General features: G+C 31.4%; 1 protein-coding gene across 1 annotated transcript in view; it reads left to right on the top strand.

The window, feature by feature from the left end:
* Positions 1–25,266, top strand: part of LOC115439999 (C-type lectin 37Da) — a 100,004-nt gene that overhangs the window by 64,757 nt on the left and 9,981 nt on the right. Inside the window, exons 3-4 of the mRNA XM_037438919.1 lie at positions 2,475–2,531; positions 19,535–19,635. Of these exons, the coding sequence (XP_037294816.1) occupies positions 2,475–2,531; positions 19,535–19,635 (158 nt within the window). The remainder of the gene's footprint in view (positions 1–2,474; positions 2,532–19,534; positions 19,636–25,266) is intronic.

Below are 25,266 nucleotides of genomic sequence, written 5' to 3' on the forward strand. Positions count from 1 at the left end.
GTGGTCATTATATAGTATAAGAATAAATGAAATAAAACATCAATAAATATTAGTCAGACAGACATAAATAAAAAGGACGTGATTATGTTATTAGTATTATCTAAATTCAACTATAGATTATTCAAGAATGTATATGGAGTATATGTTTATGAAATTGGTAATATAGAGTTTACGATAAACTGACTTTAAAAGAGGGAATAAACCCAGTTTTTACTACGTTATGACCAGAAAACACTACAAGTTTTAGATATTACAGACTGGGGCCTTATACTCTATCCCGCACGTTATTTTAACAGTGTGTAACAAGCTCGTAACACAACGCGTCATGTTTAGGACTATAGAAACTTGACTTACAGAATACCATTCCACGCACATTTCTCGAAGATAACATGACACGGCCGCGTTACGCGTTTACACCAATGATAAAAGAAGTATAGAGGATGGGTAATATGGTCACGTGACATGCGGCACATTTCATGAACAAAATGGTGCCGACTCCGCCCCTTACAATAGTGATATGCTAGTACCGAAAATTTTGTATCGACATCGAAGAATTAAGAGAGACAAACAAGCCCCAAAAAGATCAAATACGAAAGGGGTTAGGAACTACCATAATATAAATATAACAAATCATAATGTAAACAAACAAACTGAAACTGATTTATAAGTAACAATTGTTAAACAAAGCAGTACCTGTTGTGACAAACATCCAGTTGTGTTTGATCTATATTTGTATGTTGCACTATTCCTTGCTAAAAATTTAAGTTACAGATTAAGATATTTATTTAATACATGATAAATGGAATAAGATAGCGTAGCCAGCAATTATTTGGTTGGTTTTATTTTATTTTATTATTATGCTCTTTGATCGAGAAACATAACTATGGTTCAGCAAACTAAAATCAATGACCGTAAAAATGGTGGTTAAGATAATCAATTATAATAATTATTTGCAATAACAACAATATGATTATGTATCTATTTCCGTGCATGCAAAGGTTGCTCGAAACATAAGACCGCCAATTGTAAAAATATATCTTACATTTCATCTTTTATGTTGTTTCTTTTATGTTTATCTATTCTTTTATGTAACAATTCTAATTTTATTCATAGCAATATATTAAAGTAATATTACTATTAGGTGAAGTATAATAATCATTACTATTTTACTTATCGGGAATATTGTTGGAAAACAGTTATCTTTACTCGCGTTAATTAAACGTGTGGTTTATGCATATCTTCTCAAAATGTAAAGAAATATGTATTTGGTGTAGGATTCCAATCACGTTGCTCAATATTCTCAATTCATTTTGCCTTGGTTTTTAAATTTTTTGGTTATCTTAAAAAATATTCTAATTTCACTTAGTTTGTCCTTCTGAATAATACAATATTGATGTGTGCTCTAACATTCTTTCAAAGACAAAAACCGTAACTGATAAACGGGCGTCTGTTAAAATATCGATATCAATAATTTCTAAACAAATCCACCCACCCATCCCTAAGCTCGTGTGTAAACAAACATAATGATTTTAATGTGTATAAATCACGCCTAAAAGGGTCCAAAGCTTAACAAACCAGATCCACATATCATTTTAATTGATAAAAACACATCCAAAAGTAATTATACAAAGATATTTGCTAATTTTCGGTAAAAACAGTTACTAACCTATGAAAATATATTTCGGGGTCTTTCTTGCGTGAATTCGATTTGCATCCTTTCACACAACACTGAGTCATTTTCGAAACTTAACAAATACACTAATAAACACACTGAACAATTGAGAATATGATTATATTACTTTAAATTCAATATTTATGAAGATTTGTTTACATCGTCTGACACTACATGTACTTGCCGACTGGCCAGCATAAAATGGCGTTTCTGCCGCAAGGCGGTCCCAGTGTGTTGAAGTAAACGAAATAGTGCCATATGCGAAGAAAGCAATTATTTTTGTCGTTTTTGTTGCGTTCCAAATAAGCTTTGAGTAAAAGAGATAGACATATATATTGACAATTCTGCGTCGATTTCCCTAACATAAATATAACTTATTCATATAGCTAACTTTTGAGGCCTGTCCTCTTTATATTTAGTCATTGGTTTACACTATCATACAGAATAAGGGCCCTGTAGTCTGTAGACTCATTAACAAATAATCATACGCTTTTTTTTAGAATACCAATATTGTTTTGCTAATTATTTTGAACTGCACATGTTTATCTATAAAGATACATAACATAAATCTGAATACAGGAATCAGTTAACCAATATTTAATCTGTTTGAAAATTCAATTGTAAATAGAATCATACTTTACCAATTACCTACAACAATAAAAGAAGTACGAATTGGGATGAATCACACATGACTTTTTCTTCTTTGAAGATTGGTATGCAATATTATTGTTAATTAAAAAATAGCCAAAAGAGGAAGTGTAAGCCGTCAAAAAATAACAAAATCGACTTACTTTTGTTTCAGGCAGAAGAAAATATCCGAGTCCGCCGTTTGAGCCCGAATTGGAACCCGGACAATATCGTAAGCGACATTATCTAAACAATGTTCACCTCATCGCAAAAAGCTTTAATAAAATCGTTATTTCATCTTGTATTTGCATTTTCAACATAACATTCTACGTTAAAAGGAACGCGCGGAACATTTCACGCCGCGCACCCGCCACTTTCTTTGCCGCCATTTTAACATTCTAATTTACATATTTCATAATTCCTTTTAATATTTTTTGCATCATTTTGTGCACCTGGAATATATTTTTATCATAAACTTTTTCATTCAGATCGCGTTATCTTTCTTATGGGCACAACTATTTGGGTAACAAGAAAAAAAAACGATATTAAAGTGCATTTACTAACCGACCGATGGATTTTTTGATTAAGGCGATACCTCAAGGTCCATTTTCATACATTTTGTTTCGGCTTTAATCTGGGTAACTAAACAAGTATTGGCAAGTAAAATTTCGTCATATTAAATTTTAAAGGCCGAAATATCCATGATTATTAATTATTTTTACATTTTTCTTTCAACTGCGAGAACTAATCACTAACTAGACGTGAATTTAAATTCTTTACTTGCCAATACTTGTTTAGTTACCCAGATTAAAGCCGAAACAAAATGTATGAAAATGGACCTTGAGGTATCGCCTTAACAGCTGATCATCATCATCATTGGCAATTAGCATATTATCTACCAGAGATGATTAAGTAGCGTTCGTTGAAGATGCGAGGTACGATATGTACCTACGCTGGTGACTTATCAGACCGATTCTAATTACCGATTAATAGCTACATAAATCGTGAATACATAAATAAAACATATTCCATTGCATATAAACGACGTTTCATTGTTGAAAAAATATTTCTTAAGTATGAGATAATTTTTAATACCGGAGTTAGTTCGATGGTGTCTGACATCACCCACTAAGTATTTAGTATAGAACAGTTGTTAAAGATGTAACAAGTGGACGATGTGGACCGGCCAGACGGCTTCTTGACATTTGAACTAGCTTGCAAACAAGGCCGTAGTTTCATGCCTCCTGCACATTATACGAGTATCGAGTTGCTGAACCACTACTATGGTTTTGAGTTTATGAATAGTCTTGTTGATTCTTTTAGCCAATTGGATGCATTTTTACTCGCTTTAATTCAACACTGGTTTACGTGTGTGAAGTTCATTATTTCCGTTATAGCTCCACCTTTCATTATTTATTTAATTTAGTTTATCTGTGTACATTTTGAGTATTGTCTTTTATTGAGATTTAAGAACATTTATTGTTTTAAATTATACAGTGTTAGCATTGATAAAATAAAAAACGCACATGATTTATATGAGGAAACATTGAAACACATTTTTTTTAATATTGTATATTGAAAATATAAATCACGGAAGAAAATCTCCATTTTGGTACATACGCATAAGAAAATTACGTTCAAAATCCGTAAATAACGATCGTATCTGCTAGTATGTGTTACGCTTTGTTAATGTGGATATCCATTTCATAATTAAGACGGCCAGGGCCGCAGACAATGATATTGTGCTTTATATTATCATTCATGGTTTCCTTTTAAAAAATAAATATTAATACAAATCTATTTTAAAACACTCCTAAAAGGCCCACGTAATAGCTTTATTAAAAGTACGATATCTTTTAAAAATAACCTTAAAAAACAATGACATAAATGTGATATTATTAAATAAAAATTAGATACAAATTTGCGGTTTATTTTTTATTTATTTATTCGAGTAGCTCATGTTAGTAAAAGATATTTTTTTTCTTTAAAACGAAGTTAGTGATTAGAATAAAAATTAAGATATAAAATAAATTAGTTATCACTTAAATAACGTCACTGCAATTTTATAAATAATAGTAACTAGTAAATCGATAAAGTAACAATTCGGTACGTAAACGATTAAGGTATATTACATTTGTAGGCGCATCCCACGAATTCATCGCAGAATCGCGTGGGGTGTTAACTACTGTCCTATAAAATTGTTTTTATTATTACAATATACTCCTTAATTTTATTCTAATTTATTTTGTATACATAATTTACGATATAGTAAGTATCGTGTGCGCAAGAGTTCGTGTTGGTAGATTTCATTGAGCCATATCAATATTTGTCTCGTCGCGTTATGTTCGAACCGGTAGTCTTTTTCACAGCCGCTGCAATAGCCCCCGCCCTTTCATATCCACAGTGATTAAAACCTTAATAATATGTAAGTAGATATTAATAAAAAAAATACACAAGGATCTTTTGGAACTCATATAAATAGTCATTCAATTTTAAGAAATACATAAATTAAGTATTAACATGAATCTATTCCGAGCATTTTGCGTGAAAAAGATTAAAATCTTCAAGATTAAAATCTTCATAGCAACTAGAACATAACTGTAAAAGTTATATGTTGTGATTTATTAGATCTACTTTAACTATTTTAAATAATCACTACATTACAATCCAGATAATCCATGATTAAAATTTAAAACAATATATTATACAACTTGCCATTTACACTTTTTTATTTATTCCATAGGGAACCCTGCCTAAGGTCAAAGATCATGCTGCCCAGTTCTCCGACTTATTCATATTACTAAAATATTATGCCATTTTAAATACAGCTAGACTAAGGAAGCAAAAACAAACTGCCTAAAAGCCTAATTTTAGAAATCATCAGATGGACTAACCATTTGAATTATATACTACTTATATCTAGATTTTTTTTATAAGTATTGTGTATCAACACTATTTTTTTTTTTTAATAACGATTTAATCTTTTTATTTTTCCTCCAGTCATGAAGACTGCGATCTAGTAACTTCTTTTTGTCAAATAAAACACTTCAAATATTTCTATCATAAAAACACAACCTGATAATCTTAAAAAGTGAAAACCACTATGATATAAAGACATCCGTTATCCATTCCGAATACCGATACAAATTGTTGGAACAAGCTTGTAAAACCACACATTTGTTTATGATTATAATTATAGTTTTACATAAATGTCAAGGTCGCGATGATTCGTCGATCCACTATCGAATGTGGAGAATAAACGTTTCTAAGATTGCTACCTGATATTATATACTTATTGAAATATACTTTGTAGCAAAATTATGTTTTAGTGTTTTTTATTTGATTTGGTAAACCATAGTGAAACCTTTGAAAGCCGTATATTTTTTTTATTTCCTACTTTGTTATTAAACTGGTAGATCTGTGCATATTAGTAAATTCGCATTTCAAAGTTTTTCTTAAATAAGTTTTAATAATAAAAATAAAACTTTGCTATCTGTCAAAGTGAAAGTTGCATCAAAATGCGTTAATCCGTTTCAAATTTTTTTTGAACAAACAGATAAATATAAAAAAACGCCAGTTTAAAATATCGTTATGTGAGCTAGCTAAAAAAATATTATTATGAAATAATTGAAAATTCAATTTTATGTCTTATTATGAATAGCCTAATTTGCTTGCATGTTTGTCAAACAAAAAAGATGGAATTTTCAGATAAGATCCACGTATTAAACGAAGAGGTCTCTATTATTTTCTCTATCAACAGGGTCAAATATATTTATTGCCGATTTCCTCGGAAAATTTTTGTATTCCTTAAATCAAAAAAGTATCTTTATTCTTTATTATAAAAAAATATATCCATGATATTTGCGTAATAGTAATTGTATGTTGACATTTTAAATATTTATCTTTATACACTTTGACAACCCTAGCTAATATAAGGCGGCCAAATTCCATGACATGTAAGTTTTATGGATTTTAAGGTGTTTATTGAATAATATTTTATCTAATACCCATTAATCTCGAGATTATTTTATATGGCAACAGAATCCTTGATGGCCCACCTAATTTTAAAATCCTCATAAAATCGTTTCGTGAAAAATATAAACCAAATCTTAATCAAATTACAACATGTAGGTATATAATAAAAACACCAACAAAAGTCATGGATTTTGCATCATAAATTTTTTTTTCGTATATATGGCTGATGGACCTTATAGGGGATTTGGAAGCTCAACATGGCCTATAAAATGATATTAACGTAAATATGTATGCTAACAACATATAAATATTACTTTCAAAAAGTTTTGCTAGACGATTTTTTATTTAAAACCTCAATAAAATAAACAATCAAAAATTAGGCCGCGACCTAAAGTTTTTTTTTTATAATTTAAAATTAACATTTAACAAAATCTTATGAATAATGAATCTGACGTGGTAACCATTTATATAAGCATGCAGTAAATAAAGCAAAAGTAATTACAATGGGATGGTGCACTTGAAGTAGCGTTAAATGCCACGTATTAACTTGCAATCACAATCAATTTAAATTTATGGTCACAAGATGACAGGGGGCTGGGCAATTACTCACATTAAAAAAAATCCGATGATGAATTTATTTCGTCATACCATTACCCTTCATTAATAAAATGCGTATGTAATTTTTTAAAGTTTGATGACAGCCATTAAATGTCTTTTTTAATAATATATTATATATATTTTTATATTTATATTTCAATTTATCTAATACAAATTTTCCGGAACTAGATGCCCTAGAAGGAATTAATATCAATTAAGGTCCGGCCGTAAAATACGCTAAATCTTTATCGTAACATACTCAAAAATATTGGTCCGAGGTGAAAGAACACCACAGAATATTTAAACAAGAATAAATATTGACTAACGCGATAAATACTTAGAAAAAAGCGATTGGGATCACTTTGAAAATGGCGCTTAAAAATAGAAGATTAAGATTTCTGATTTGGTAGTCATATAGCTGCTGATTATTTAGATGTAATCTATAGACTGAACTTTAAACTATTTCTCAAATATACGAAAACCCTTTTTTACGTTACAAAATTTATTAATTCCAATACCATCCGTTCCAAAATACAATACATTTAAATCCAAAGAACAATTTGACATGATGTTTAGTACAAATAAATATTCTAATGATGTACGCGATCGTGTAAAAAGCTATTTTCCGTGAGGTCTTTGGTCGAAAAACCTTGTCCTTAGTGGGTCGTTCACAGCGAGACAGCTCCACAATGTACCTTGACATTCTATTCACGTGAACTATAATTATTTTGAAAGCGTCGTCGCTCGCACGCCATGTTAAATTGTTTGATTATAGAAAACCTAAGTCCCGTCGGCTTTCTTTCTGAGAATTTACATAGAAATTGTAAAAAACAAAACAGAGAATCGGAGCCATAATTTTTCTCTTCCTGTCGAAGATTGGGTTAGTCTTTCTTGTGATAAATTGAATTCCTTATGCAAATATTCCAAATCAATTCTTTTCTTCATAACATTAAGGAAACGAGACGGTTGTTTATCATAGAATAGTTATTGTTAAAATCTCATTGCTATTTGCAAAAAATTTGTCAGATATTTAATATTCATTAATGCCTAAAATATCACTACTATTGACTTTCTACATTTCATAATAATAGTGCATTACCCAAAGGGCCGATGGATATAACTACAGACGCAATTTCTACTAGATCTATCGATTTCTACGCATGAAACCAGATCTCGTTTTTGACTTTCTACAATAGTCCAGGCCTAGTGAAACCTTACCCCGTTTACCATAACATTAAATCTCGAACTTCGGAATTTACAACTAATCTGTATCTAACGCTCGCTGGCTCTAGGAAATATTTGCACTTTAATTCCAAAACTAGATATTGATCAAATTCAGCCTCTACATCAAAGACTAGAGCTTCTCTTGTCTTATAATCATCATTAGTTAAATTCCAAAAGTAGATATTTATCAAATTCAACCTACAGCAAGAACTAGAACTCTCTTGTCTTATAATCGTCATTAGTTAATCCAGGTAATTTGTGATGAGAACGTTTCCGAGTGTCTCGCAAGCCAGTGAGAATCTCAGACGCTCCCACGAATCCATTGTTGGTAAATATTGTTACGCGTACAAAATGACCAAAATTGATGTAAGCTGCATTAGTGAATGATGAATCAGTGAAGGTAGGATCTTTATTTAAAAGTCCTTCACAGTAAACATATCTAATTGCTTCCTAATTATAAGAAGGATGAACAACTTCCGACATTCGTTTCCGGTGTGAGAAATAAATTTAATTCGATAATCAAAGTGCGAAACGAAACAAAAATTAACAGCTGAATATTTGTCGGAATACAATTGTAGAATAAACAATAGTAGAACATCTACCATAATAGGCTTATTGAAAATTACTTAAGTAGGTTCATAAACTTTCTACCACGCGGTTCAAAGACACATCAAAGTACTTTATTACTTGGCACATGAGGACCTAGCGTCTACTTAACATTACATCAGCCATTTAACATTTAACAGCCCTGTAAAGGCCAATAGTACCTTTTTATAGAAAGATACACCGTTTGCAACATCTTCGGTTGATAGAACCAACGCTTGACCACAAAAATGCGGCTTTCAATTCGAAGGTTGCATAAAGGCTTCGCTCATTTTATCATTGTCGAACGCCTTAGTAGAACCGACACGATCGAGCGGAGCACGCGCATGCGGGTTTGCGCGCGAACGTTCTAAATTTAAAAACGTAACTTTTTCGTACGGTTTTACCGGCCTTTTACTAATGAGGTGACATTGTGAGTGTTTATAAAAATTGTGAAATTTATTGTTATTTACGTGTAAGCAATTTACGGGTTAATTAATTAAGTATTTCATATAAATGAATACATTTGACAAATATTTTTAGTCTAACTTGTTTTACTTACACTTTTGACCTTGACACAAAGTGTGAGGTGGTACATATATACGTAACCAATTTTTTTTACAATATCTAAGCCTAATTTCATTTGCAGCAAGTGACCAAAATTAATTTATTTTTACTTAAGTATTCGTAACGCGTAATAAGTATAATTACAAACAGGTTATATATCATACTTTTCGCTAAATTCTTGCAACTTGCCTGATGAGTATGGTACTAAACTAGACGGTAAACAAGTTTTCCACTTAGTTTCTTAACACGGTTGCGGACGCTCTCGCTAGGAAACTCCGATATCCTATGAAATTGAACCGGACGAACATGCACCGACCGGTGGAACGTGTGTGACGTAATCAATATTCAACATATATACCTAGGTTGTATCTTATAGACTAGATTAGTCATATGTATCATGTTTTGTCACGAATAAATGTTTAAAGAGTCGCTCGGAGATAGGAAGTAGCAAAAATAAAACGCCTTTCGAAAAAAAGGACTGTAAAATCCTGATCAATGTCAGTATTATTGGCGCGTTCAATGACTGTAAAGAATGTGTTCACAAGAATGGAATAAATCGTTATATATGCATAATTATATAATTTAACTTCTGGGTGGTGTTGTTATGAACTGTCATGGCGCTCACTACCGAGTTATTTGATCATATTAAAATGATTCAAAGATAGTAATAGTCCTTTTCTTTCACTCGCCAATATTTTACTCCGACGTCAATCGCTACAGAGGGAATCAAAACCTGTCCTAATCTGAGAAACAATCACGAACCCAGTTTACAATTAAGGAGGCGATAAAAAATTAATCCAGTACAAAAATTAAAAAATGGAACGCAATTTTTTTAATGACCTTCTTATCAATTCTTCTCCGGAGTCGTTTCCTTTGCCTAACCTTAAACATAAAACATTTAAGAATCGTGCACCACTATATTACTAAATAAAAGATGTGTATAAAAGTCAAGGTGAAAGTGACTTTACTGAAATGACCTTGTCATAAAATGAAAGTTTTGAATATTTGCATAGAACATAAAGGACACTGTCATGAAATAAGTGTCAAGCCAGACTAATAGATTTTAAAACGAACAAATCTTATTCTAGCTTATATTAATTGTGTTATTTTTTAACTAAGCATAATAAATTGGGGTATAAAACGATATCTATAAATACATGTAACAAATAGGTATGTCTATATGCATTCGTAACCTTTAGTATGACATTATATATTTAAGACTGCAAATAAAATATTCTTATTCTGACTTTGTACTAAAAGCCAAGACACTGCTATATTCATTAAAAAAGTCAATTCTTTATAATTTCCTAAAATTAATATACAGGTAACAAACACGTGACCTTTACAATTTTTGCGCTCAAAAAACTTGCAGAACTATAAATTGTTTCATTTTTGGTATCGTTTTAAATTAAATGCAGTAATGACCTTAATTCTGTTGCACAAAACGAGAATCTATAAATATTATATTAGTTTGAAACTCATCTAAAGCATGGATAGTGTGTCACTTTCAATTTCATTGTGTCGTAAATGAAAACTTTTTTGTTTTTGTTCGAAACACGTTTCGGAAGTTCCCCATGATGACATCTCGGATACGATCACAGTGATTAAATTACTCGAATCGATTTATTGTTTCACTGGAAAAACATGGTCACGATCACTTTTACAAAAAAAATCTTCGAGACTTCGCACACAAATAGAAAATAATTATTTTTCAAACACATGGATCCAGAGACAAATTCTAAACATTTAAAGTCTTTATTACGTGCTTCGGAATTTAAATTATTGCGAATAGACCGCTAAAATCTTAGAGCTAAGCATAAATAGTTTTAAATCTATAAGTACTTTTATTCCCTTTGTTTCGAACGGCCACTTCAAATTCCGCGATGATCAATTAATTCATAAAATTGCGTAACTATCCGTTTGTATACATTCTATTTATAAATTCGATTCCTATTCATTCTGAAAATCCGTAACACATAGGAACAAAAAAGTTAAAGTTCTCTTTCAAACAAAAAAATCTACATTGCTTAATTAACAATGGAATATGTTGAAAGAAAAAACATCTATCTCTATTGCACCAAAAATATATATTTCTAAAATTGATTCAAAATCATTTGTGAACCCAACAATCACAAATTGTTACAAGTCATCTTACACCTACAAAAAAAGCATTTAATATTTTTCTACGAGCGTGTTCGATTGTCAAGTAAGAAGGTATACATTATAAAATAACATGTCTTCATTGCCCAACGTACCTCTAGAAAGGTGTGTTAGTATCCGTGTATCTTCGTCACCTTTTTGCATTGACTGTATTGTAGGTGTTCGGTTAGAGGTCAATCCTTTTACATTTGCATACCACGTGGCAACTGAACTGTCAGGCGATAGCTGGCAAATCTCTTACCAAATAAAGATATGATTCAACATTTATTTTCTCTTAATTATTGTTTCCGATATATAACTTCCAGGTTGCAATACTTGCCATAATATTCCGGATATGTTTAAAAATAGAACGTTGCTTCCGTGGCTAAAATAATTGAATATTGTCTATGGCATTGATTATAAACCTTTATAAAGATATTTTTAAAAGAATTTATGAGCATCCGCCTTAAGTAATTGGAGCCTGAAAAATTAGATTTAGGTTCTAGACTCCTTGCAATTTATTTTTAATAACGGTTAATTATTCTTACCGTAGTCAGGATTAGAGGTAGTTTCCGAGTCCCAACATAGGTAGATATACATTAATATAATATGCGATTATCGTGAGAATCATTTTATAAAGTAATTATATTTTTAACTGTTTGCATTAACCATTCTAGGCTTAGTGAGAACTTGAGTATTGTTATTTATTTTACTTTTTATTTATTCACATAGTGACAGCAGCAACACGGATTACTTCACATACAATTAATAACATGCAAAATGCATTGTATATTAATTCTTATGCATAATATTTATTGATCTACGTTGATACATAACGACTACTAAGGCTAGTCGTATACTATAATATAATTATGTGCAAAAAAGATTATAGCATTGAAAAGGACGTTAAATGTTATTAACCCGGATGTAGTGTTGTAGGTACTAAACACTGCAGGAGTGAAACGAGACACGAATTATTATCAGCAAAAAAAACATTATGTGCTTTATAAGGCGCCGAAAAAGACATTTTTTAATACTTCATGATGAACAAAAAGCACAGAAAATTATCTTGATAAATTTTCAGGGATAGGAGATTCCTATCCAGAAGAAAAACGGTAAAGTGAATACGGACAAAAAAGCGTGAGAGATATTAAGCAATTATATGACCAACACGTAGTGAGTATTGTAGATGTAAACCAAGAGAATAGAAATAGGTGTTGGCTGCGCGCTGATTTGACTCTTTCTACGTTCACTCAGTTCTCTCTCTATGTCTTTGATTCTTTCTTACTTTCTGTAACATCAAACTCTTAGCACTTGACATTATTAATTTACAACCGATTTTAAACCTGAACTATGCTTGTAGTCTCTAATTTTAAATGAGGAACACCAAAACATGTATCATATATTTATGGTCACTAAATTTAAAATAAGAACACAAAAAAATCCGACCTCAGCCAGCCAATATTATTACAACATTATAATGAATACATACTATACTGGTATTTCTAAATGTTTTGTAACATCTAGTTTTTCGTATGACTCAACGTGCGAATCTTCTACGATACTAGTCCGTGTGAAGGTTGTTTGAAACACCTCCTATTAAATAATGACTAATGTTTAATTCCTAGGCTACGACCTAGAAACCAAATGATTAAAAAGTTGAACTTTTGTGGCCAAACGACCGGTCGCAAACCACATTTCGTGCAAATCCAATTTTATAAAATATTTTTTATTATCAATTCTCTGGACTTCGCCAGCCATTTAAAAACGGGACGTGCTAGGAAATATGTTTAAGAAATCAACGAATATTAACATTCTGCAAAAGCCCGATAAACATAAGGACCAATCTTGATTGGACTAAAGATATTGCTTTATAACCGAAGTTGTTTCCCATTATATTATAAATTAAAACATCAGAGAGCATTTCAAATAAATCTATCTTAAACAAATACAGTAACAAGATATGATTAATGTAGGCATTTATTTCCAATTAAATTAATTGAATACTATAATTTCTATAGCCGGTATGCTTTAGTATAATGCACCCATTACTTAAATTAATTCTTTTAATTTACATATAAATTGCGTTCGTAATTATTTCATCACTAGGCTATAATAATTCACAATGAAATAGTTTTTTTAATGAATTATTTAGTAGCCGAACGGGGAAGTAGGTGTTAGTTGTACCACCCACATAATACAACCAATTAGTGTCATATCACACGTTAGATCGGACCAGTTTTTCATACTTACATAGTAAAAAAATGTCTAAAAGCAACTTTTTATTTTGTAGCGTAGTTATTTCCAAAAGCGTTTATCAAAAAGATTATCTATAAAACCATTTTACCGCGATAAGACAATGTATTTTAAACCATGAATCTATTAGTTATAAGTACCAATTCAGACCATTTTATAAAATATTGGCAATGAAATTATGACAGAATCGTGACATAATTACAAACGATGCGTCGGTAAGCTGTTATTCGAAGTTGCCTAACGTTCTATCTAAACCGCGATGCGAATCCGTTGCACGTATAATGTTTCTAGATTTCACGGATTACGCGGCGCTCTCATAACCCCTAAATTTGGACTTATCTGTGATCTCTGTGTTGTAATCGTAGTATCGTCGGAAGTTAAAAGAATAAATTCCAAGAGCAAACATAATTTGTTGCTTTTACGCAAACAAGAATTTAATAGTAATTAAATTACCTCGTTAACATTGTGGTAATGGTCTAATAATCTTGTTGGTGTTATAAAATGCACACGTAATTATTGTAACCATATTAAGACATTACTATTTTTAAAACTATAAAATTATATAAGAGTATCATAAGAACGTTTTGCAAATATGCGATCGTTTTTCGATCGCGCTTTCTATTCACAAATATTTATAATAAGTCAAAACAAAATGTATTTCAATAAAGTTAATTATAAATCTATTTACATTAGATTCAGTAAATTCTACAACCAATTCGCTCTCAGTTGCAATGGTTAAATTTCAAATTTATCTTCATGTCATCGTACAATTATGTTATAAGATTTTTGTATAAAATATTTTAAACGATCCAACTACTAACGAAGCATAGTTTGTCTAGTTCTACGTACCTCATTAAATGTCACCTCATTAGTGAAACCAGGTCCAACCCGCAAGTCTACCATATCAAGTGCCCGGCATTAGGTGTGCATAAATTCATATTTTGCAATATTGATTTGAACTTTTGCGTTAAAAGTGATTAAAATGTGGCAAAAAAACATTTTGTGCATGTCTATCTTCTTATTAAGCTGGATTGTTGATACGAAGACCGTCGTCAGTTATCAGTCGCCGCTTGGAAATGTTGGAAAACCAGGTAAAATTACACTTTTGATTTATCCTTCACTTGTTTTTTGAATTATATCATTTCGAATTTCGATAGATTCTCATAGAAATTTGGCGGAATCCCTGTCTTTATCGTGTCCCTGCAACATACAAATGAACCATAAAAAAATAATATACTCTTTTTTTGTAAGTAAAGAGATATGGTAATAATATCGAACAACAAACATTAAGATATTCATACCCCCAATCTCCTCATATTTTTTAAATGAAATCGACTTTTGTCATAAAATTGCGTCATTCACGATATTGTCCTACTTAATCCGTTGAATATAATGTTTATAAACTCTGCAAACAGAAAAACTTTTATAACGTCTTTTATTAAACATTATTTGATAATCGCTTTATTTCGCTGTAATTTCTTTAACACTTTTGCTATTAAGGTATTTTTAAAAAAAACAATCTATATATAATTTGAAAAGCTTTTGCTTGCAGCTTCGACCGCGTGAAAATGTTTTTCTGGATTAAAATGCCGCTACATATTGTCTCGGAAAAAAAATAGATTTAGTCCTCACCAGGGTCTGAAACTATATTCATACCAAAAATCATCGAAAGCAGACGCGGCGGGGGCCTTTGTTTTATAATAAGTAAGGATTTAAAAAAACAAGTATTATTTAAGTTTTCATATCAGCAATACTCGTAAATAATGTAAAAAGAATTCCACGTTCATTGTCTTTGGTGCAATAACAATTTATGGATGTCGGCATCTATAAAAACCTCGCTAAATATCTAATACTTTACTTGATTTCGGCTTTACTTTAAATTGACGATTAGTATAGAGATAAGCTTTGCTTAAAAACATATTTTAATAATTATTTCGACGATGCAACTAAATTGTATTTTAACAAATTTAACAACATTGATTTAAATTGTATACGAATAAAAGTGGATTGACCCGTCATTAATGGCGATAGCGCCGTAAACGCACAATATTCCATATTCGCACCGCGTCTGCGACGTGCTTTAAATTCGGTAACCGTGCGGCAAAAATGCCTTCGCGTGCTTACGGGAAAACAATGTGGAAAACTGGCATACTTGCACGTAACCATGGAAATATTGACAATACTTTATTGAGTTTTGTATTGAAATGAATATAGGATACGACTTTACTCGGTATGCTTATGGATGTCGTTATTTGCATGCATAGGCTTTAAAGTTGGTTGTTTATGTAATAGATTTTCTATTTGTGCTCGGGTCAGGTTCCTAGACTGGTTAAATTCATTATCGTTGGCCAACAAAGCTTGGATTGTTGTTGTTAAATAAATACAATGATTTCCTTGGTACAACTTTCGTTGGTCAATGAAATTATTAAATTGATTTCATATTCTTCGTAAGGAATAAAAAATCCTGGTTTCTTAATTTATAATTACCCGCCATTTCTCGCACCTCTTTCATTAATTAATTGTGAAACTATACAAAAAACCTTAATTACTTCCAATCAATGTAAAACCAGACTACTTATGCAATAAAACTTCGCAATATTTAAATAAGCTGTTTTAAATGCGCCAAAATGTGTAACTCGTAAGAGAAGGTGCGTGTGAGATTCGTGGAATTCATCTTTATTTGATTAGGTATACCTTGAAGGTCATTTCGTGACCACAATAAAAAATATACAGTCGTACATCAATTCTCCAATGCAACATCAATCAAGTCCGTCAGTGTCGGGCGTACAAAAATGTGTTTGCAATTGTTTGCAATTATTTTGCAATGCGTGTCGTTTAAAATCAAACATCTTTAGTGAGAATCTTACTTTTTTCCTCTTACGCTTTCAAGAAAATAATTTGTTAATATATTATTGTTTTCAAATACTTTTTATTTACACTTAACAGCACTTTCATAAGAATTCAATGGTTGTGCACAATGAAAGTTTAACCAAAAAGAGTCAGCTGCAAAATTTACTTCACAATATTAAGCAATATTTTCTAATGTACGACTCAAAGCTTACCATCTTCAAAGCAACAATGCAGTACCGAGCAATTTGTATTGTGCCTCTAGACATGTATTATGATTCAAGACAGTTTTCACTTTGTGTTCCCGATTTCATCATTTGTCACATTTTACGAACATGCGCAATATTATTTAATTAAACAATGCAAACTGTTTGTTTTACTCAGTAATTAACTACGTAAACGTTGGCTAACGTTTCTCCATATTTTGCACAATTTTATAAAGTTAAGCGCTGTTACGCTGTTTACGAAAGCCGTCCTATTTGTTCTTGAGATTAGGAGATAAATTAAAATTCTTTCGTTCTATTGCCATCTTTGCTAATTACTTGGTTGCAGTCTTTATTTGCCCATGCTACTAAACACGATTTTCACCTTCAATTCACTGATTTGAAGAATATTACCGGCGTAAAAATGAAAGAAATGAATGAATTTAAGCAATTACATTTGGGTACTTGCTTAATTTCTAGTATTAATATAAGCAAATTTATTTTCCTGTACGATTCTCATTTAATGTGCAATATTTTATTTAATTTTTAGTTATTGTTTATTTGGGAATATCAAATATTCCAGTTCTACTTAAAACCAAGCGTATCATTAATTTTGGAAATTAAGAAAATAATAAAATTTACGTTGAAAGTAATTAACCGACTGCACCCATGTTATTGGTTGATTTTTTATTTATATCTTAATTTCATGTACGCTTAAGGGCTAACACTATGAGACTTCATGCCTTATATTTTATAAACTAGTTATTTGAATAATTCACATTGACATGTGTCCTTAAAGAAAAGTTACCCTTTAGACACAAATCTGTTGTATGACATATACATAATATGTAAAGTATATATAGTTTCGTGCTTTAGTTTATATTTAGTATAATATAAATGTAACTTTAATACTTTACGATCTATAATAATATAATATTTAACAAAAGATAAAATTCTTTTTTGCACTCATCACACGATTTGAAACAATTCTTATAATTTATATATGTACAGATGACTGAATAAGTCTTCAAAGCCCGACTCGCGCTATTAATTTTAAAATTAATAAAGTAATCACACATAATATTATTTTCCTGTGACGTTCAAATTACCAGTGATTTACTATTTCAAATCACTAACAGGATGGTAGCGATTCGAAACTTCGCGTGCAGCCGGCCCCATTTACCTGCTATTACGGTCAAAATAACCACGTTTCGGCACCAACTCCATGATATTACATAACACAAAATAGATGTGTATGTAACAACTAGAAAATAATATAACGCTACCATAATGATAGAAGTAACGATTTCTACTTAGAAACCAGCTTTCTACTTTATCAAAATACGCATTATATGAGACAATGTGTCAAAACAACATTGTTTTTGATGTTCAATTATTTTACACGCGATGACGTGGTTAGTTATAAGTATTATATTACCTAAACAATGGGAGAGTTCAGCTTTTGTGTTATGTATCTTGCTGTTTGCATTGGGATTTATTTTTGTACCTAGATTAAATTAGCTAAATAATAACATTATGTAGGCTAACACGGACTTAAAACGTTAAATGTGTCGACAATCATCATATTTAAATAGTAGTAATAACACAAAATTATTATTTTTCCCTTCAGCTCGAATATAAATTCTTCTGTGATCATTTACATTTTTAATTAAAAATATATCTGTCCTTTTGAATATCTTAAATATCATTCACGTGCCTATCCATGGATGTATGATCTGCAACCTTTGCCGCTGGGTCGTTAAAAATAAATTATATTATTTTAATTGTCGAATCACCTTTAACACTAATTTTTGACTGACAACCTATTTTTATTGACATTTAATTTTTAGTGATTTATGAGATTTTAAAGACACAAAACCAGAAATTGTCAATCATTAAAATGTTATACTTTGCCTATTTAACTGTATTTTTTATGCAAATTAATTGACCTTTAGGTGTTTTATTATTTTTATAAATTAACTAATATGATGGGACAAAATTAGTTTCTTAATTGCCTATAAAATTTGTGACTTATGTCTCATTTGTGAATATCGATTTATGGGTTCATATAATATTTATTGAGGACATTGGAATTTAATAACCTTTAAAACATATTTATGATTTTTCAATAAGATCATCAATATTAAAGAATAAATGTCATTGACAAGAGATGTCATCATTTTTGAGTCTGTGAAAAATCCGCATTCTATTGTGTGCATATTTACTTGTTGATAACAATAACGTGGTATTTTATTTTGTCTCATATTATATGGGACAAAATAAAATTACATTAAATTGTCATAGTCATAAATTATATATTTTATATGATTATAATATTTGGTAGATGATTATTTATTTATAATAGCATGTTTCCCATAAATCTAAGTATATGTAAAATATTTTTTTACAAAGCAATCTTAAATTTGTTTGATATTTTTCCTCTGTTCGTAACACTTCACAAACCTCCAATATTCTTTTGCAGAAATCTTAGATATGCGAATTTCCTTACAATGCTTTTCTTCAATGATAAACTCGACAATAATTTATTAAAATACATGTAGGTAGTTACGGAAAGACAAAGGTTTACCTAGGGATCAAACTTTAAACCTTCGCTCAGTCCTTTCCACTGCAGCTAGGATTTCTCTATCTAATACATACTTACCTAATATTTAAAAAATACTTCGCTACCTATTCGTATTTAATTGTATAGACATATCTTCGAAACCTTTTTAAATACTTATGAATTTTAAATCATATTCTCGAAATCCGTTCAAAAATTTAAAACTAAACTACATTTTTCAATAAAGGGTATAAATAATTAAAATGTTAATGTGATTTGTTTCAGAATGCACAAGTTGCAATGACGACGAACTTGGTATCACGAGATGGACGATGCCGTTGCTAAAAACAGGAGAGAAGAGATATTACTTAGGAATATTCTTTAAGGTAACAAAAATTTCAGAAATAAACCCAATGGAAGGAATTGCAGTTCATCTTGTGTCTCTCATGGAGTCTGCATTATTTTCATCCATTGTAGAGTATATCTCTATCCTCAAATAGTAATGTACGAATGCTATTAGGCCATAATAAGGATTTACCACTAAGTATTGATTATTTTAGAAGTCTGTTTGTAGTCAACTTTAAAACTAACTGATAGATTACGAAATGTTTTAGGATATCTTTAAAATATTAATTTTACTTTTTAAAGACAATCAGTTATACACCCAACGACTATAAAAATCCAAGGTTATTTAAATTGTTCTTCTAGTTTTAAAATAAGCCAATTTTAACTTGAAACTCATTTCACAAATGTTAATTAATTGATTTTCGTATTTGGTATGAAGGAAATTCTGGACAAAAACAAGCTATGCAGTGTTGCTAAAAGCACAAATAGTGTTCGTTGAATTTGACACCAAAAAACGCTAAATACACATGTCACTGATTGCATGACCGATTACCGTAAGAAGGCTGCGGGTACGCATCTCCAAATGTCGTAATAAGCCTCATGGCCAGGGCTGCCATACAACAAATTTAATATTTAATGATTCGGATTGAATGTTAAAAATATCATTAAATTTATATTGGAAATTTTCAAGAGTTTACAGTAACATTTAAACAATATTTTTTTTGTAATAAAAAAAAACAATTTTATATTAGTAATATTTAAAAAATCAGAATATAAATATAAATTCTTTCTAAAAATAGACCATACTAGAATATTATTGCACAATGCAGAAATCTAAATATTATATTCTAAAAGATTATGCAGATATGTTCGTCATCGAAAACGATGTCACTCTATCATTACGACATACAAATGAAACTGCACTACGATCATCATTACGCAATGACTTATAATAATACTAAAGTATAAAGGTTATGCTCTAAGTTTAAAACTGTACATTACTTTACATAACTCACTACGTAATAGTAAGGAAAAGAAATTTGTCTGTTAAAAATTTAAACAAAAACATTGACATTACATAAAGTTTTCTATGATGGATAAAATTATGTGTTAAATCTAATAAGTCGAAAAAGTCGCGTCGTAAGTGACTTCATTTTTTTAGCCAAAACACGACATATAATCACTGAGCCACAGTCTATGCCAAATTAAAGGTTGTTAAATATCTTTTGTGCAAAGGAATCTAGTCTTTAAGGATTTTATTATCCCTTCAGAATGTAACCGCTAAGCATTATTAATCCATGCCGGTTTTGCGATACATTATACAGTGATACCACTCTTATCAATCGTGTCTATTTGTTTCGGGTCTAATTGACTATTGCTTAACGTCATAAAAATAAAAAATTCTATATGCAAAGAGAAAAACAAATCTTTTAAATCGTATTATTAAAGAGCTCTACCACCTCCATTAATTAAACGTGTGATATAATAGCGTCTATTGAAGTTTGTTTTAGATAACCATCAAAGATAAAATAAATACATAACGCCTAATACGTTATAAATTGAAACCAAATTGAAATTCCCAAAAATATCCGGAAATCCTGACATCTACGGGAATTTTGTTTAACACGGCAACCCTTTACAACCGGTATTATGATCGATAGCTAAAGCTTTCTCTTTCAAAAGCGACAGTGGTTACGCGTGTTTATTGTATATCTTATTAAAATTGCTTCGCTTTCTTTATTTTAGACGGAACAGGTGTGCCACAATAATTACTTATGTGTTCGCAATCGTAATGATGGCGACTTTAATAGCCGTATTCGATATTAGAGTTCAATTGTACAATTTTATGCTGTTGACAAGCGTGTTTACTACCAGGTGAGCGGCTTGTTTTTTTCATTGTTATATATAAAACAAAGCTATTAGTTGCTCTTCTAGGTATTTATCTCCAAATGATTTTACAAAAGTAGGGTATATTTTCACTATTACAGCGGTAATATCTCTCGTGTTTTTACAGTAGAGAGACGGAGGGAGTGAGGTTTGACTATTTGATACGTAATGCGCCCCCCATTCTTCTAAGTTGTCTCTTTCTCTCTCTCTCTCTCTAGTCGGTCCGGTCGGTATCTGAGGATCGTGGTCAGCGTTAGGGTTGCATCTGGAGCGGATGATCTGCCTCGACCGGTTTCTGTCCAGTTCTAAGTTGTAAAATACTAGTAAAGAAAATAGTTTCAATACACGTGTTGGACAAGGCGTAGCATTCCAGAGAGCTGCGTCTGGGGTCAGCCAGTGTATCCAGTTACTTTGTAGGCCAGCATCGCGATTGCAACAGATGAGAATCTTCATTAATGTAAGCTTGAATATAAAATGTCAACTATAAAGGATTATACGCACATACCAGTGACGGAGCGGAGACGTGGCAGGACCGTAACTTTTAGATTAAGTAAGTAACTGGCCGATTTCTGTTTCAAAGTGAAACATTTTACTTGCAAACAATATAAGCAGTTCTATGTAAATAATAATTATGAATAATTACTGCTTTTTTATTTTAAAGTGAGACCTTTTAGTCGCAAACACTATAAACAAAGTAAAATCAGCTATACTTGCTCGTATCGAAGCTTCTAACCAGATAGTTATTTAGTCAGAAAGGCAGATATGTTTCTGATGACTGTTAAGATATGAAAGTAGTAGTAGGGACGAAGTCCTTTCAATTTTTCTGCCGTTGCAGTAGTTACTGAGGTAGTAATTAGTCACTTTGCCGCTGTTTGCTGTTTGCATATGTCCCTATCTCAAATAACCATTCAAACTTCGAAGCAATGTCATGTAATTTTGCAAGAAAATCCTACCAATTTATTTTTCAATCATAACATAACTCCTTTTTAATTCGTTTTTCAATATCAATATATTTGATCTGTGGTTTATCAAACATTATATCGTGACCAAAATTATTCATAAAACTGTACAAGAAATTGTGAAAATAAAATGTTTTATCTTTAGTTATATTCATATCTGTTACCTTTCTACTTACTTACTTTCCTTGTTTTAAGCATGCTTGAATAATACTTATAATATAACATAAAAATATTAGAACAAAAAAAGTGAAAAAACTACAAATGGCGTCTTACTGCACAAGGTAATCTCTTACAAACAACTATGGGATGGATATAAGAGAAAACGGAATAATAATAGTTATTGTTTCCGAAAAGAATAAAGTAGACGATTAGTAGGAAGATATTTTATTTTACAATTAGCCAGAGAATCAGCATAGTTGGGACATTGTATACATCTCTTTTAATTCTTATAACAGCATGATTTAACAAATGTAAGAAAATGTATTCCAATCGGATTTCCTTGGCACGTAAACCAAAGGTTAGGTTACACAGCGGCGTTACTTAAATTACATATCTATTTACATCTCAAAGTCACAACATATGATGGCTACTTAACATGTTAATATTGGACTGATTGGATAATAAATACTAAGATTTTAGATGTACCCAATAGCTCACATAAACCTAATCCCACTGAGTTAGCTAGCTTGTAGCTACGAGCCTTGTGTTGGATCAGCGTGGACTTGCATTTCTTCAATACATACATAACATCACGCATTTTATCCCCGAAGGGGTATGCAGAGGCGCAACTAGGGCACCCACTTTTCGCCAAGTATGTTCCGTCCCATGATGTGATAGGGGCGAGCCTATCGCCATATCGGGCACAAATTCCAGACTCCGGGCTGATACTGAGCAGAAAAACCCAAATATCACTTTGCCCGACCCGGGATTCGAACCCAGGACCTCAGAGCGCTATTGTACCGGACGTGCAATACAACTACGCCACCGAGGCAGTCATTTCTTCAATACCTAGACACAAAATAAGTATTGGATAAAATCATTTGTCTCCGTGCGGAAATCGCTCTACGACGTGTCACTTTATACCTACTTACTCCTAAGCCGTGCATCTAAGATTTTAAATAAGTATATAATAAAATAAAACTGGATAACAGCAGCTTAAATCTTCTAATATATTTATATATTAAACTATGCATTAAGGTTTTACGATCAACACATATTTGGAAACGAAATTGATGTATGTAATATTACCAATGAATTGGGACGTTTTGGCACTCATTAGACCAGTGCAGAATTTATATTTTTATGAGTGTAGAGTTTATGTATGTAATATGTATGTACGTATGTTTCTAAAATACTTAATAATTTTCCATTTGTTTGTATTATGGAAAGCACTAAAGTTAAATAAACGAATGATTAATTAAATCGAGTGATAGTCCTCTGAAATCTGTCGCCCCTAAGAGGCTGCCACCCATAGGCCGCGGCCTATACGGCCTATTTACAAATCCAGGACAGTATTAGACTTACGGTATTAATAGACGATACACATGCAAAAACTCGTCCGATAAAATGCTTTATTTCACAAACTATACTTACCTATTTGCGTCATTAATAAACATGTAAAATCGAAGTTATTTCCTGATGCAAATTAATTCATAGATCGGTTGATGTGCTCCGGCTACCGACCAAAAATCGCGTTTAGAGCTCATGAATTTTCTGCCAACTTGTCACTTTCCACAATATTAGCCACGTTGTCCAATGGGCCGGAAATTACACAGTGTCCGCACTGCAAAATCTACTGGAAACTCAAAACGGACCGCAGTCTCATGCGGACCACCCGCAGGAATGGAAGGACGTATGACACCTTCTGTGCTATGGGATTTAAATCTTTAATATTATAACTTTAAGTACTGTAGTGGTGTGTAAGGTAAACGATTTAAAATGTTCCTATGGTGTATTTAACATGGATGGTGCCACGCTATCTACGATCGATGCAGATATAGACCATATCGTGATGGGATTTTAAACACATCAAAGTTGTTCTGTTCGGGAAATTATTACAAACGACCTCTACTATCCTTTATGTAAACGATAATAATACAATGGAGACCTCACGCTTGTCTCCACGATGGATAGGCAATAGTAGATAAGTATTTGCTGATCTATTTCTGTCCTCAGATATTATAGGAAACAGGGAGGAAACAGAACCAGAAGCAGTTTAAAAAAAAAGTTTAAACACCCACAAATGATCATACTTTTTATAACAATTGAACAATCATTATAAAAGACACCGCATTTATGTAAAAAATGATTGATAGACCACAAAAATGTTAATGCCATACTGCGCTGTTAGATCGTAAATAAACTATAAAAAAGATTGTAATACGTTATTAAAACCTAAAATTCTTATGATAATGATAATGATACTCCATTTGTACGGCAACTAAACAGGCTCTGTCGTCATTCCGAATTTTAATTAAGACGTGGAAGTCGCGTCATATAACATCTGCACCACGAGAAACTTACTATTATTACAAAGCTAGTTTATGAAGATGTTAGTAAGAAGTTAACACAGAAATTGCTGAACGGATTTGCGCTTTTAGGATATAGCCATTCCCTATATTAACATATAATCTATTTTTTTTCCGGGAAAGGTCTGTCATATGGGCGGAGAACAGGCAACGTATATTGAATAACTAGCTTTTGCTCGCGGCTCCGCCCGCGTTATAAAGTTTTTCAGGCTAGTTTTCCATTATAAAAATAGTAGTTTCCCGGGAGCCTATGTTCTTCCCAAGGTTACAAACTGTCTCCATACCAAATTTCATCTTA

Source organism: Manduca sexta, chromosome 15, assembly GCF_014839805.1.
Source record: "Manduca sexta isolate Smith_Timp_Sample1 chromosome 15, JHU_Msex_v1.0, whole genome shotgun sequence".
Classification (NCBI taxonomy): Eukaryota; Metazoa; Arthropoda; class Insecta; order Lepidoptera; family Sphingidae; genus Manduca; species Manduca sexta.